This window comes from Gossypium hirsutum, chromosome D06 (assembly GCF_007990345.1).
Source record: "Gossypium hirsutum isolate 1008001.06 chromosome D06, Gossypium_hirsutum_v2.1, whole genome shotgun sequence".
In the NCBI taxonomy this organism is placed as follows: Eukaryota; Viridiplantae; Streptophyta; class Magnoliopsida; order Malvales; family Malvaceae; genus Gossypium; species Gossypium hirsutum.
The window spans coordinates 64,348,589-64,362,840 of NC_053442.1; the positions used below are offsets into that span (position 1 = coordinate 64,348,589).

At 32.3% G+C, this 14,252-nt stretch overlaps 2 protein-coding genes across 2 annotated transcripts; one reads left to right on the top strand and one right to left on the bottom strand.

Annotated features, from left to right (window-relative positions):
- Positions 1-5,421: 5,421 nt before the first annotated feature.
- On the top strand, positions 5,422-8,462 carry LOC107924122 (trihelix transcription factor ASIL1). The gene is made up of 2 exons (XM_016854425.2): positions 5,422-5,568; positions 5,891-8,462. The coding sequence occupies exon 2, from the start codon at positions 6,060-6,062 to the stop codon at positions 7,257-7,259; it is 1,200 nt and encodes a 399-aa protein (XP_016709914.1). The 5' UTR covers positions 5,422-5,568; positions 5,891-6,059; the 3' UTR covers positions 7,260-8,462.
- On the bottom strand, positions 8,238-12,014 carry LOC107924121 (pentatricopeptide repeat-containing protein At3g16010). Its single transcript, XM_016854424.2, has 4 exons — positions 11,826-12,014; positions 11,487-11,614; positions 9,508-11,357; positions 8,238-8,648 (listed from the first exon to the last, which is right to left on the bottom strand). The coding sequence occupies exons 2-3, from the start codon at positions 11,569-11,571 to the stop codon at positions 9,526-9,528; spliced, it is 1,917 nt and encodes a 638-aa protein (XP_016709913.1). The 5' UTR covers positions 11,572-11,614; positions 11,826-12,014; the 3' UTR covers positions 8,238-8,648; positions 9,508-9,525.
- Positions 12,015-14,252: the final 2,238 nt, after the last annotated feature.

The window sequence follows — 14,252 nt, forward strand, 5'->3', positions numbered from 1 at the left end:
GACTAACTTATGTACTAATAGTTTGAAGAGTAGGTTTAGAGAATAACACTTTGATGTATGAAATTTATATGACATTTTATTCTGATTATTTTTTAACACATATTTAAATAAAAAATATATAAAATTAAAAAAGAAACTAAAAATATTCTTTTAAAAGGGATAACATAATTGCGTATTTATCATTCATTTGATTGATAAATATAAGAGACTCTTATACATTTATTTACAACAGAAGTTTGATGGAGAGGTTGAAAGACAAAATTCTCCAAAGACAGAAATGATAGAGATTATTATAACTATATTTATTTATTTATTTGGATAAATAGACCTATTCACCGATCGAACTAAAATAGAATAATAAGAAAATATTTTAATTGAAACTTAATTATAAATTTAAATAAATATTATAATACTTTTTAATATTTTATTCTAATTTAAAGAGTAAAAAGGGTTGGCGAGTCAAATTCGATTTAAACCCAAACATGAAAATTTTAAGCAACCGAGATATGTTGGCCTAATCTAGCTCATGAACAGGTCTAAGACCAAACTTGAATTTATTTTGAATAATAAAAACATATTCTTACATAAATTTAATTACAAAAAAATTGGTCTTTGATACAATAGCAGTAAATATATATTAATGAATAGTAATGATACAAAAAAAATAGTAATGAATTTTTTTTAATTCCACAAATGAAATTAAAAAATATATATTAATGGTATGAATGTCTAACTTTTTCTTAATCCTAGTGTGAAACCTAAAAGCTATATTAAATTTTTTTCTTATAAAAATATTAATATCAATATAAAAAATAAATTCTAGAATTATTTTAAAATTGTCACAATTTTTTTCCAATTGCTCAAACTTGAGTGACATGTGTATATATATATATAATAAATAATAATTTATTAAGATTAAAACTTTTATTGAGGTATTAATTTAATAATTTTAATTTTATAAGACTAGTTTTTTTTTAAAAATTTATTGAACATACCGGCGAAGTCAGAGTTGTGGAGGTTTGGGTGGTACTTTGTGACCACATCGATCATAGCAACTAAACACACAGGGTAGTTTTTTATCTCCCAATACAAGTGCACATTTCCAAAAATTACATTTCAGAATGCATTTGAATTTTACTGCTTCAATGCTCGTGGCTAACATGGTTGTCATTAAAATAATTACTAGAACAACTTTACTTTCGCGGTTTGTAATAACGGACACCATTTCCTTCCTTTTCTCTATTCACTTAAGTTATTTTTTTTTATGATTTTCTCTACTTAATTTATAAACTTAAAAATCGGATTTTTCGAAAAATAAGGATACACAATTAATTCAAAGATCCTAAAATTAAGTAAATAAAAACCCCATATATCATAAATGAAAGGTTATTGTTTTATGTATATTTAAAGGTATCAAGTGAAAGGTTGAGCATAGGATTTGACTTTGTATGGATTCAAATTATTGTGTTTAAGTTATTTTGAATTTGAATTGGTTAAAGTACTTTTAATGTTTTTTTCCTAGTTTAAAGCAATTTTGAAATAAACGTATTAAAATAATTTCAAATTTTTATGTTAAATTAATTCAAATTATTCATTTATTTTTGAATACCAAATAGGAAAAGTGGGGGTGTCCCAAGTTGATATCGATGTTGCATATGATTGTACGTGATATGAATATGCTTATATTTAGAGGTGAAGGTAAAATTCTAAAGAATGCCCTAAGGCATAAGTGCATTTATATGGATATAAAGTAAAAATATGAAGTTCTAATGAAAGACTTATAAAATGTATTTTTTAAATTTAATTTTGATCATAAAATATATTTTAAAAAATATAAAAACAATTTATTGATTAAATTTTAATTTGATCGGTATTGGTATTGTTCCCAATGTAAAAGGACATGAGTTTGAGCATATTGAAACATATTTTTTTCTCCTATTTAAGGGTTGAGATGAGTTATAGGTAATTCTAGGCATAATATCAAATGTATCAAAGTAACCTACATCAAGTTTCAAGCAAGGACGGAGGCAAAGGGATAGACAGCGGTTTTGACCTCCACAACATGGTAAATTTGCTTCTTTAGTCACTTAAAATTTATAAAATTAAAAATTTATATAATAAAAAATTTCTATTTTTACTCTCTAAAAATTTATTATTCAAATTTCACCACTAAGTTAGTTTCGCCCTTAGCTTCGAACAAGCAAATTATTTTTCTTTAATCAAACTATAAACAACATGAGTATGAATTTATTATAATCAATTGAAAATTGTCTTTAAATGTCAAAATTAATACGAGTAAAGTTTCAATTAGACCTGTTTATGGGCCGGGTCACCCTACCCTGAAGGTTCGCCCAAAATGTAGGCCCGAAATATGGGCTTGGACAAAAAAATAAGGCTTGTTTTTAAACGGGCTGGGCCTCAAGTAAGACATTTTTGGCCCAAGCCTGGCCCAAATTCACTAAAAGACAAAAAAATCTATTTTTTATTTTTTAATATTATTTTCTTATTGTTTTCTCCCTATTTTGCTACCATTTTACTATTATGTTGCTACTATTTTGTTGTTATTATTTGGATATTGTATAAAACTTATTTTATTGTTAATTTTGTTATTATTTTAGAGGCATTTGCTTGTTAAGTTGCATCTATCTTAGTGCTATTTAAGTATACATATTTTTTAAAACTTATTTTTAATTTGTTGGGAAATATTTATTTTGATGTTTTTAGTATTTTTGATGTATTATATATATTAAAATTATATAAATAATAATATAAATATTAATATGGGCGGGTCAGGTCGGGCTTGGGCAAATATTTTAGGCTCATTTTTTGGGCTGGGCCCAGACCTAGTAAATGGGCCTAAATTTTTAGTTAAATCTGGCCCGAACTCGGCCCAGCATGACCCATGCACACCTCTAATTCCAATGTTAAAAAGAGTATAGAATGTACCTTGAATAATTAAAAGATGTAAACACAAAATTACTTAGCACTAAAAAAATAAAATAAATTGATTGAATCTTAGTTCGATTAGCGTCGATATTATTGTCATGGGTTCGAGTGCGCTAAAACATATTATCCTCCAATTTAAGAGTTGATAGGGATTATGAGAGTTCTAAACTTAAAAAAAGACAATTTTTTATAAAATTTATATTACACACTGTAATTTACTTTCTTTATGGATGTATAACAAAATGTGTACATAATGATTGATATAATTGTGTATATTTGATTGAGAAATTGACTAACAGTCGTGAAGCATTATGAGTAAGATTGCTTAAGGGAATCTGCTCTCACTCATCTGTTCTTCTTGAAACTCAATGTCCACATGAATAATCATCCATTAAGGTCTTTAGTTTTGTATTCATTGGAATATTGGTTTATAATAATGGCATATTGAATGAATATTGTAATATTATATCCTTTACTGCATTCAACAAAAATCCTTTAAGGGTACACTAATGTCAGGCCATAGAAATGCTACCAGCCCTCAAGGTTATAAAAACCACATAGAAGGTTGAAATCAAGCCTTAAGCAAGTGCAAGGAATACGAATTACAAACAACAACAACAAAATCTCAAGCTCCCTTTGAAATAAGAAGAGAAGAATATGATTCCAATACTCCCTTAAGACCTTCAAGGGAGAGCTCTCTCCTTTCTCCTTCATGATTCATCTTCTTTACTAAGCTTATTTCACTAACCTTTCTTCATTACCAAACACGTATATTGACTTAAGCATTAGAGGAAGTCTTGAAGTACAAGCTTCGACAGCCTCTAACACACTTTTATCTTGCAGGAACTTAAAGAGTATCTGAACCCATTTCACCTACCTCCAAGAGTACCTCTAAACTCGATTCATTACCAAAAAAATGTACAAACAACAATTAACTAGTTTTCTGCCCAAGTGCTTAAGGATTTGCTTTGAATATGAAATGGAAGAGTGACAATGCTAGCTTGTAATTCACCTATTATTTTTGCTTCACTTTGAGATTTGAGAATACACCTCAATTCAATTAGTTCCAATAATATTATCAGATTTCAAACGATAATAAAAAATCAAATAATTGAATCGAATTGAAGATTTCCAGTTCAATTTATTCGATCTTGCTCCCTAAGTCTGTTTGGTTTATTCAATTTTTGTATAAAAAACCGAATCGATCAAATCGATAAAATGCACACCCCTAAATGCGAGATTGAAAGAAGTTTAGGTTTGTTGCAAAACTTGTTCCAATATCAAGTGCGCCGGGTAGAATGTGATAGAGGCAAATTTCGGTGAGAAAAGATCAGCCACAATTGAATTATAAGGATCAACAAAATATTGATGTTCAAGTGAAGCATGGCATTGCATCTCATGGAAACCAAATTGAAGATCTATTGAACGATAGACAATCTTCATCTAGATTTTGTGGAAAAGGTACTTATTCCATGATTTATAATCCCTATTGTTGAAGATGTAGCACTTTGTTCGTTTGAAAATTTTTGAGGCAAACGAACAAGCGGAGCATAAATAAAGGGGGAGAAAAGGGTGTGTCTTGCTTGTTTTGTTGCTTATGTTGCTGGTTTAGCTTGTTGTTTTTTTACTCTTGATGCTGCATTGTTTGACTTTGTTTCAAACTTGACATTTTGTTGGTTGATTGATCATGCTTTATGAATTCTTCAAGATTTGAGTATGATGCTTGATAATGCATTTTCTTAGAGGGAGCCATCTTGTTTTGAAGTTAACTTGGTGATTAGGAGGCTCTTTGGCATTTATGCCGAAAAAGGGGGAGATATTGGTAACAAATGAGTTGTTGATGCTATTGTTTGAAATGTATGGTGAAAGGGGGAACTATATTAATCTATATCAATTATTTACTGATTAATTTTGCTAAAATGTTAAATGAAGAGATTGTTGAGATCTGAACTATCCAGAACACTCGTTACATTCTTTATTCAAACATTTCTTTGGATTGTATGTTGGAATATTTTGTTCCATTCTTTTTTCGAACATCTTATTGGACAAGACGATTAGGACATCTATTTAAGATAGCTTATGCATAGTCTAATGTTGACGACTTGACGTTTTTCTACTTGGTTCCCCATGGTATATTTCTCAATCAACAAATGATCCTCAAGCTATGTCTTTAATTGTTCTACAAACCTGCTGATTGGCTTTCAAAGGATTGAAGGAGAAATGATCAGCAATCCTCATTTCATTTTCTTTGAATTGAACAGCAATTGAAAAATAATAATGTTCAAGATATTTTTTATAGAATAAATGTTAATTCGGCTACACTTTGGACTTATTTGATGCTTTTTAATAGTACAAGGACGAAGTTGATACATTTAATAATTGTGGACTAATTTGGTCTAATACCTATAATAACAGGGACCTCCCAGGTACTTTAACCCTTTTATAAATATAATTTTATATAATCTTTTTTACTTTCTCCACCGTCACAATTGCTTCCTCATTCCGTGTTTAATTTTCTTTCAATAAAACAAAAATTGGAACTTCACAATGCTGTGGTTGAGGATACTTAGAACACCAACAGTCATTTGATGTTAAAGAGAATTCTGAGCTTCTATTTTGCTGGTAAGTTTTGATGGGTTTTTGTTGTTTTCGAAATTGGGCTCTGATTGATTAAGGATTAGGGGTTTTATTTATTTAAAGGATGATGATATTAATTGGAATTTGATTTCCGGGAAAGGATAAAATCACTGATCACCCAAAAAAAAAACTTGAAAGATTGAGAATTCCCTGATTTAGGGTTTAAAAAGTTTAGTTCTTGAGTTTTTTTGAATGGGTTTTTGTTATTGAATAATGAAGGACTTAGCTTGATTCTACGTTTCTTCCATTTTTTTTTATAAATGAATCAATAATTGGTTCTTATTTTTTTTCTTTTTTTGTATTGCAGTTTGATTAGATGGAGAAGAGGAAATTCTGAGATTGGAGCTATTAAGGTGTAGTGGAAGCATTTTTCTTTGTAAATTTGTTTATTTAAAATTCTATTTTTGAGCTTGGCTTGGAATTTGAAGGATACTTTTTGAGGTATTTCTTATTTTGGAGCTGAATTTTTGGTTTTAATGGATAACATTGAGGATAATGCTAGACACCCTTCAAATCCATATGGTGTTGGTCACCAGCCTGGTTACCGTTCTTCGAATCATCAAAAGCTTTCTGTAAGTAATAATCCGTATGTGAGGCCGACCGGGAATCAATATGTTGTTGATGATGAAGATGAGGAGGAAGAAGAAAATGATGAAGATTTGGAAGAGGAGGAAAATCGTAACCGAAATAATGGTGTTCGGTATGTAGGAAAAGATATGGATGATGTTGATGATGATGACAATGACGAGCTTGATGATGATGAAGATGGGGATGAGGATGATTATGATGAAAACGGTGATAAACAGAAAGGTTATGATGGAAAGAACGATGATGTTGACATGGAGAGGCACCCCAAGAAGAGGAAATTGAAGAGTTTGTTGTCGAGTTATGAGTTTGCTCCTCGAGTTCCAGCACCAGCAGTTTCAGCTCCTTCAGTGCCAAAGCCCTCATTCGGTGGGAGAAATTCTCTTACGGATTGGACTGAGCGTGAGACATTTGTTTTGCTAGATGCATGGGGTGATCTTTTTCTTCAACGTGGGAGAAAGAGTCTTCGGTCTGAGGAATGGCAAGAAGTTGCAGAGAAGGTTTCGGAGGTTTCAAAGATTGAAAGGACCGACACCCAGTGTCGTAATCGATTAGATACGTTGAAGAAGAAGTATAAGAAGGAGAAAGCTATGCTGGCAGAGACTGGTGGTACTTCTAGCAAATGGGTGTATTTCAAGAAGATGGATATGTTAATGTCGACTCCTCCACAGCAGGGTGGGCTCTCTTGTGGTTTGGACTCGGGTGAGTATGTATTCATGAACCCCAGAGTTTATTTGAACCGTGCAAATGGTTTAGATGAAATGAGGGATAGTCCAGCAGATTCAGAATCTGCTGACAGTGAAGAGGATGTCTCAGATGGACTCCCACCAAAAAAGAGAAGATTCGGGAGGCAATATGATGAGGGTTCTTCTTTCAGATTGCTTGCTGATTTGATCCAAAAGTTCAGCGATACATATGAAAAGATTGAGGATAGTAAAAGGCAGCAGATGCTGGAGTTAGAGAAGATGAGAATGGATTTTCACAGGGAGTTGGAAATGCAGAAGCAACACATCATGGAACGAGCGCAGGCCGAAATTGCAAAAATACAGCAGCAGGCTGATGATGAGGAGAATGAGAAGGCAAGCGGGTAATGTATGCAAAATACAGTTTTATTTCTTATTGCTGATTCAATGTCGACTGCTGAATGTTGTTGTATAATATATTGGAGCCTTTTGCCAATCTCCAACAATAGCACTAAATATGCTGCATCGATTGAGTAGAAATTTTTACCGAACTTAGAAAGATCATTACTCCCATTATCATTTGCATAACCCTAAGGCCCTCTTTTACCTCTACCAATCGCGGTCTCCATGGATTGAGCTTGAAAACATGGACTCTGCTATTATTAGCATCATTTTTGCAGGTGAAGTGTGAACTTAAAGATGTAATGCAGTGATCTGGCTTATTGAACCACATATAAATTGCCGGTTATTCGGTTTTTGCTACAAACCATTTCCAGGATCTTGCCTTTTGGTGTTTTACATGTAACAAGAAAAAAGCAGAAACCTTTAGTCAGGTGTTGATTGGGAGGGTAAGTATGTACATGATTTGATTTATTGTTCTAAATTATAATCCATTATAGAGTGCAACCCTATGACAAAAATGAACTGAACTAAACCGGTTCGTCCAGGACTAATCTGTTTGGTTTAGTAGTACATAAGACTGGATAATATCAATTTATACTTGGTGCAACCCCATGTAGTTTTAAGCTCTAGCTCTTTATTAGCCTGCGTAATGCGTAATAAAAAGAAATAATCAAAACATAATATCCACCTTTTGAAACATCAGCTTTCAGTAATAAAATGATAAAATTACCAAAAGGAGTATATGAAATCAATTTTTTTAATTTCCTTTTATCTTCTTTAATCCTATTGTTCTCTGTGATATTGTAATCATCAAGTGCTCCAACCTTAAGCAACAAAAGAACTGGAAGTTGAACCTGCTGCTGTTCTCCTGCTGCCTGCCAAAACTTCAACTTCCATACATACCCATTTATGACCTGTGGTTCATTTTCCGACAATGGGGAAAGACCGACGATGGGGTGAGACCTGGGAATAGAGACATAGAAGAGAGCAAAAAGGCCATTCATTTTTGCTTGTCAGCCGATATATTATGTTACTACAAGTATCATGGCAGATGTCATTTCAGTTTGTACTTGGATTTAGACCAGAGAACGTTCAGAAGCTTAGTAGTAAACTCTTCCTCGCCCGGAGACGTAAAGGAATCATACTTTTTGCCACTTAATAGCTGAAGGCACAAAGCAATAAGTAGTTTAAAGAACACTATACATGGGGGGGGGGAAAGTGTTGGTGTTTCAGCAAATTAGCTGACAGCATTTTACCATAGGCCTCAACAGCAATTTTCCATTCATCAAGTGTTGGTTTTGTCCATATTGCTTTCGACTCTACATCATCTTTGCATGTATGACGGTAACTCTGCCACTGGAATTTTGTTTTCTTCAATTTCTAGGGACCCTCAACCTGCAAAAGAAAAAGAAACAAGTATAAAAATCCATGAACCAAAACAGAGAAGGCTCAGAAACGTTTTCCCATAAGAATTATAAAACTAAACCTCGCTACAAGCATTAACCAGGAAGACAGCTACGCAGTAAAGTGGAATGAACCTTCATCACCAACAAATGGATGATTCTGTGTCGACAATTACCACATGTTATCAAGAGCACACCAAAATGCCAAAATATCAAGTAGTTGATCTAAAGTAACCTATAAAACCATCAACAGTTTGTGCAGGTACGGAACAGCACCCATTATATCCTTGTCAGGCAAATCTTCAGTTAGTAACATGTTCTTAGCTCAGCTACTAAAGCAAATGTCACACTAAATGTCAGCTTGTAATAATTTATATTTGAGATATTTTGGCAAACTTGTTAAGTGTTTTACTTCATTTGAGAACTACAGTTAGTTTGAAGAGTTTGCCTACTCCATTAGTCTTCTATCTGTACATATAACGGATTGAACATCCCTAGGTTATCCAGATGCCAGCTTCTTCTGTAGTTTCTAGTGATATCCCCAAAACTTAAGCTTGACAATTGTACACTTAACCAAGTCAGTTTAGAACAAAATGATCTACGTATGCAGTAACCCAAGGATGGAATTATCAATTAAGCGAGAGGCAGCAGAGTTAACATCAAGATGATCATCTATACCATATAAGGTATCGAAAAAATATGGATAATAAGAATATCATATATCAATGCTTCAAAAAGCATTCTTTAATTAGCATGTCTTCAAAAAAGTCCAATAAACAGTCTACTATGAAAGCAAAAAAAGAAAACCCAAAAAAGGTAGGGGAGAAGTATGAAAGATGTCATTATCATACCTAATAATAAGGACTCCATCAGAAAGCAGTAAGATTATTATATTCATCAGCCTTGCCAACTGCCTCAAGTATTGATGAGTAGGTGATGAGATCATATTCAAACCCACTTGCTTTCATCTCTTTCATTAACTTTGCAGCCTCTTCAAACATACCAGCTCGGCTGAGACAACCAAGAACCGTATTGTAAGATACCGCGTCTGGTTTAATCTTTAAATTCTTCATCTTTGTAAGCATTTCAATTGCCCGCTTTGGGCCACCTGTCCTAGCTAAGCCATTTAGAATGATATTGTGAGAATTCAAGTCTGGGGTGCAACCATTTTCTTCCATAGTTCTCAGCAAGGAATGAGCTTCATCTATCATGCCTGCTCTTATCATCCCTGACATCAGTGCATTGTAAGTATAAACATCAGGGTTGCATCCCAGTTTCTTCATCTCATTGAATAGATCAACAGCCTTACTCAGATGGCCGCACTTCCCAAAAAGTTTTATCATCACAGCATAAACCCGAGCACTTGAATGCCCACAATTCTCTTTCAATTCCTGAAATAGCTCACTTGCTGCTTCATATCGTTTTGCCTTCCCTAGACTATTGATCAGGCTACAATATGCAGCCGGACAAGGAGGAAAGCCTTTTTCATCCATCTCTTCAAGGAATAACAAAGCTTTCTCAACTCTGTTTGCCTTGCAGAAACCATCAATAAGAATTGAATAAGTAAATGAACTGGGAACAACACCATCGGCCTTCATCTTCTCAAACCAGGATGATGTCTCGGATATTGGGGCTTTGTTGTCAAATAAAGCTTTAATTATAGTGTTATATGTTACAACATTCGGTGCACATTGCCAAGACTTCATTTCATTGAAAAGCTTAAGAGCATCTTCCAATCGACCCACTTTGCCCAAAATGTTAATCATATTGTTGATAAGCACAACATCAGGCTTACCACCTTCTTTTAACATGTTCATGAATATGCCATAGGCATCTTCAACCCTTCCGGCTTTTCCAAGCCCCTTTATCAACTCTGTGTAAGTAAAAACAGTTGGGCTACAGGCATTCCCTGTCATCTCTTGGACTAGACCTAAAGCTGACTCAGTCCTACCTAGCTTAAAATAGATTTCAATCAAGGTTGTATAAATCTTTGGCGTAGGTTGCAACCCATTCTCCTTCATTTCCTCAAACAATCTAATGGCAGAATCATGACGGCCTAACTTACTGAAAGTGGACATTAGTGCAGTGTATGTTATTGTGTCTGGTAAACAGTTACCCTCATTACACATCTCATTATAGAGTTCGTGAACTTTTTCATGGTGTCCTTCTTGCATCAACATCAAGATTATAGCATTATAAGTACTAGCTGTTGGCTTGCACTTGCGGCTTTTAATCTGATAAAAGATGGAGAGAGCCTTGTTCACCATTTTAGCCTTGCCTAAGATTCTCACAATTTCGGATAATTCAGCAGGACCAACAACACACGTACTCCGGACCATGTCTTGGATAGTTTTCCACATTTCACCAACAAGTCCCGCTTCATCTAAACAATGAATCAAAGCCAAGTATGTCGTAGAATCATGTTCGAAATTCCTTCTTTTCCCAGCCCACTTGAAGAACTGGATCTTAACATTAATCTCTACATCTATCATCAAAACCTCTCGAACCAACTGATGATCCACCTTCAGCTTTAGCACTTCCAATGCCTTCTCTGCATCAGGCCCCCACTTAAATATTTTTAAAATTCTTATAAACCTCTTGTCCAATGTTCGAGCATAAGCATTCTTCTTCGGAAAATTCCGGTTAAAAGCCCAGTCCCGCATTGGAACTGGCAACTGGAACATCTGCACTATCTCATTATCTGTCAGCAAAATCACCAATTAGCAAATTAGCTTTCATACATTTCATTATATGAAACCCTAAACTTCGCACCAATTTAACACATTAAAAAAACGAATTAATCAACAGAAAAGGCTTAAGGGAAGGTAACCTGTTTGCTTGATTCTTTGGCAGAGGCAAGCCGAAGTCGATATACATCGCCTCAAAGCAAACGCCGGCAGCATTATAGTTTTCATTATACAGCTAACAATGCATATCAAGTCGCAGCAGGTGAAATAACTAAAACAGGAAAAAAAAAACAAAATGCCTTAAGTATATAAACATTAATGCATATAATAAGCAACAGAATGAAAATTAAAACCCTAATTTCCACAAACTAACAATTTACGTTTCATCCTATAATACCATCTTCTCTGAAATGCAGAAAAATAAAGAAAATATGGGGAAATCAAGAATTATGGCTATGGAAAAATAAATTTAAAAAAAATACCAGTTTTACATATGATTGAACTTCAATGGTATGGTGAAGATAAACAAAGGCAAATGTAAAAGAATAATAGAAATCGATGAACACATGAAGGAGCGGAAATTGAAAGGGAAACAAAGAGGAAAAGCGCCTTCAGCTGTCAGTCGGTCACTTGAAAAAGGGCCAAAATGCGGTGGGTTGGATTGGAAACTCATGGTGTGGCGGCCCTTGGGCTATTTTATTGGTTTTCTTTTTTTGGGGGGGGGGGGGTTTGGGGGTAAAATACACCCAAGTTACTAAACTATTATTAAGTTTACTTTTTAATCACTCAACTGTAAAAGGTTACAAAATGGTCACTGAATTATTTAAAAAATTTCTTTTGAGTCATTGAATTACTCGAAAGTTTTTATTTAATTCACTTAACTATTAAGTTTATTTTTAAAGTTTGACTAACGAGTTCCAAGTAATAATTCGACAATCGGTACAGTAGATCAGTATTCATCGATGAGTAGAATTTGATTCATGTAATTCAAAGTTACTTCATGAAAAAATAATTGATTTGTAAAAGAGAAGGGGAAGTAGAACTTTCTATTGATGCAAGCACTGCGAATAGAGAATGCCATACAACAACGATTTTAACAATCCAATGACTTAAATAAAAATTTTCGAATAATTTAATGACCATTTTGTAACTTTTTTTAAGTTGAATTAATAACATATAAATTTACTAATAGTTTAATAACCTTATTGCATCGTTTAGTTACTAGTGTAATGACATTAGAAAAAATATTATTTATTACATATATATTACAATAGTTAAACATAAAATAAAAAATAGTTAGTACAAAATTAAACTTAAAATTAAAAATATAAGTCAAGACGCTTTTAAAAAATAAGTCATTTTGTAAGATAAACGAAAATTTCCCCTTTTTTTATTAAAAATAAGTCATGAAAGTAACTAAATATTACCAGTTGAGTTAATTTATTACTACACTATACTAAAACATATATAAAAAATAATACTTTTTTCAAAGGTAGTGTAAATGTAATTATATATATATATATATATTCATTTGTTGTGTTTAAGATCATATGATTCTTTTTATTAATATACTTGACCCAATCTAAAATAATAAACCCAATCTATCTCACCTAAATTATTATATATTAACATATAATTGAAAAATATATCTAAATTATTAATTATTGAACTAAATCGAAATTGAATCGAATTAAACCTACAAAACTCTTCTAATATATATTTTTTCCATTTACAAAATTGAACTTAAAATATTGTTATTATCATTTCACCTGATAAACTTATATGATAAAAAGAATTCCCTTATTTTAAAATTATTTTGACTTTAAAATCTTGAAAATAACAAAAATATAAGGATTAATTATTCTAAATTCTTTTTACATCATCGAGAAAGTACATTCATGGTCAGGAGAAACTAATGAAAGTTTCACAAGTCACAAAATGATCAAAACATACTTTAAGACTCTGTATCTTATTTTAACCACTTAGATATATAAATGTAAAACCATCTTAACACTCAGTTTATCAAACATCTAATTCACTTGTACCAATACCTATTAACATCTTTACCATTAATCAACATCAAAATTTATTCTTACCCGATTAAATGTCATCGTCAAAGATTACAAAATGGACAAATAAATCTCAATGTAAATATCAACAATCCATATCAATCAAAAGGTCTTATAGGACCCCTAATTTCTTAGGTACATGCTATTACGATTCACAAAACATAACAAAACCTCGATCAGTTCAAAACCTGCACACGAAAATAATAAATCAGCACACTGAACGAAGAAACTTAGTGGTGCTCACATAATATAATAACAATGTATATACATATTAAGCAAATATCATGCTACTGCTACTAAATAAATTATAAAGAAACTACGATACAAATTACTATTTCATGGTTTATTTATTTAAAGCTTTCTCATGATGTCCGTAATTCGATGTATGTCTCATATAATGCAACTTTAAAAAGCTGTTTGGCGTGAAAATATTATGTCTTTAAGGATTCAAATGTTCAATCTTGATTAAACATTCCAATGGACACAGGTGGATGATATAATGTATACTAAGGCAAATAAGAAAATTTTTGAGGGGCCGAAATTTAATTGTATATTTTTACAATAGTAAAAATGTAATTTTATCATTTTAATAGTCTATATATTTATATTTTTTAAAGGATTAAATCAAAATTTTATCTTTTTTAGAGGCTAAAATGTAATTTTACTATTACAATTTTAAAATTTTAAAGAGCCTAAATGGGGAATTTCCATTTTAGGAGGGTTGGCCCCCTTGGATTTGCTACTAATACTGGGCAAGAGAATTCTATGTCAACTTTATTTGCATACTTTGGAGTATTTAAAAAGCTAGACATATTCCGATCGAGTACTAATTCAGTTGGT

Coding starts and splice junctions, on each gene's coding strand:
- LOC107924121 (XM_016854424.2), bottom strand. CDS start 11,571: ATGAAAACTATAATGCTGCCGGCGTTTGCTTTGAGGCGATGTATATCG. Junction 11,358..11,486: donor CCAAAGAATCAAGCAAACAG/GTTACCTTCCCT, acceptor TTTTGCTGACAG/ATAATGAGATAGTGCAGATG.
- LOC107924122 (XM_016854425.2), top strand. CDS start 6,060: ATGGATAACATTGAGGATAATGCTAGACACCCTTCAAATCCATATGGT.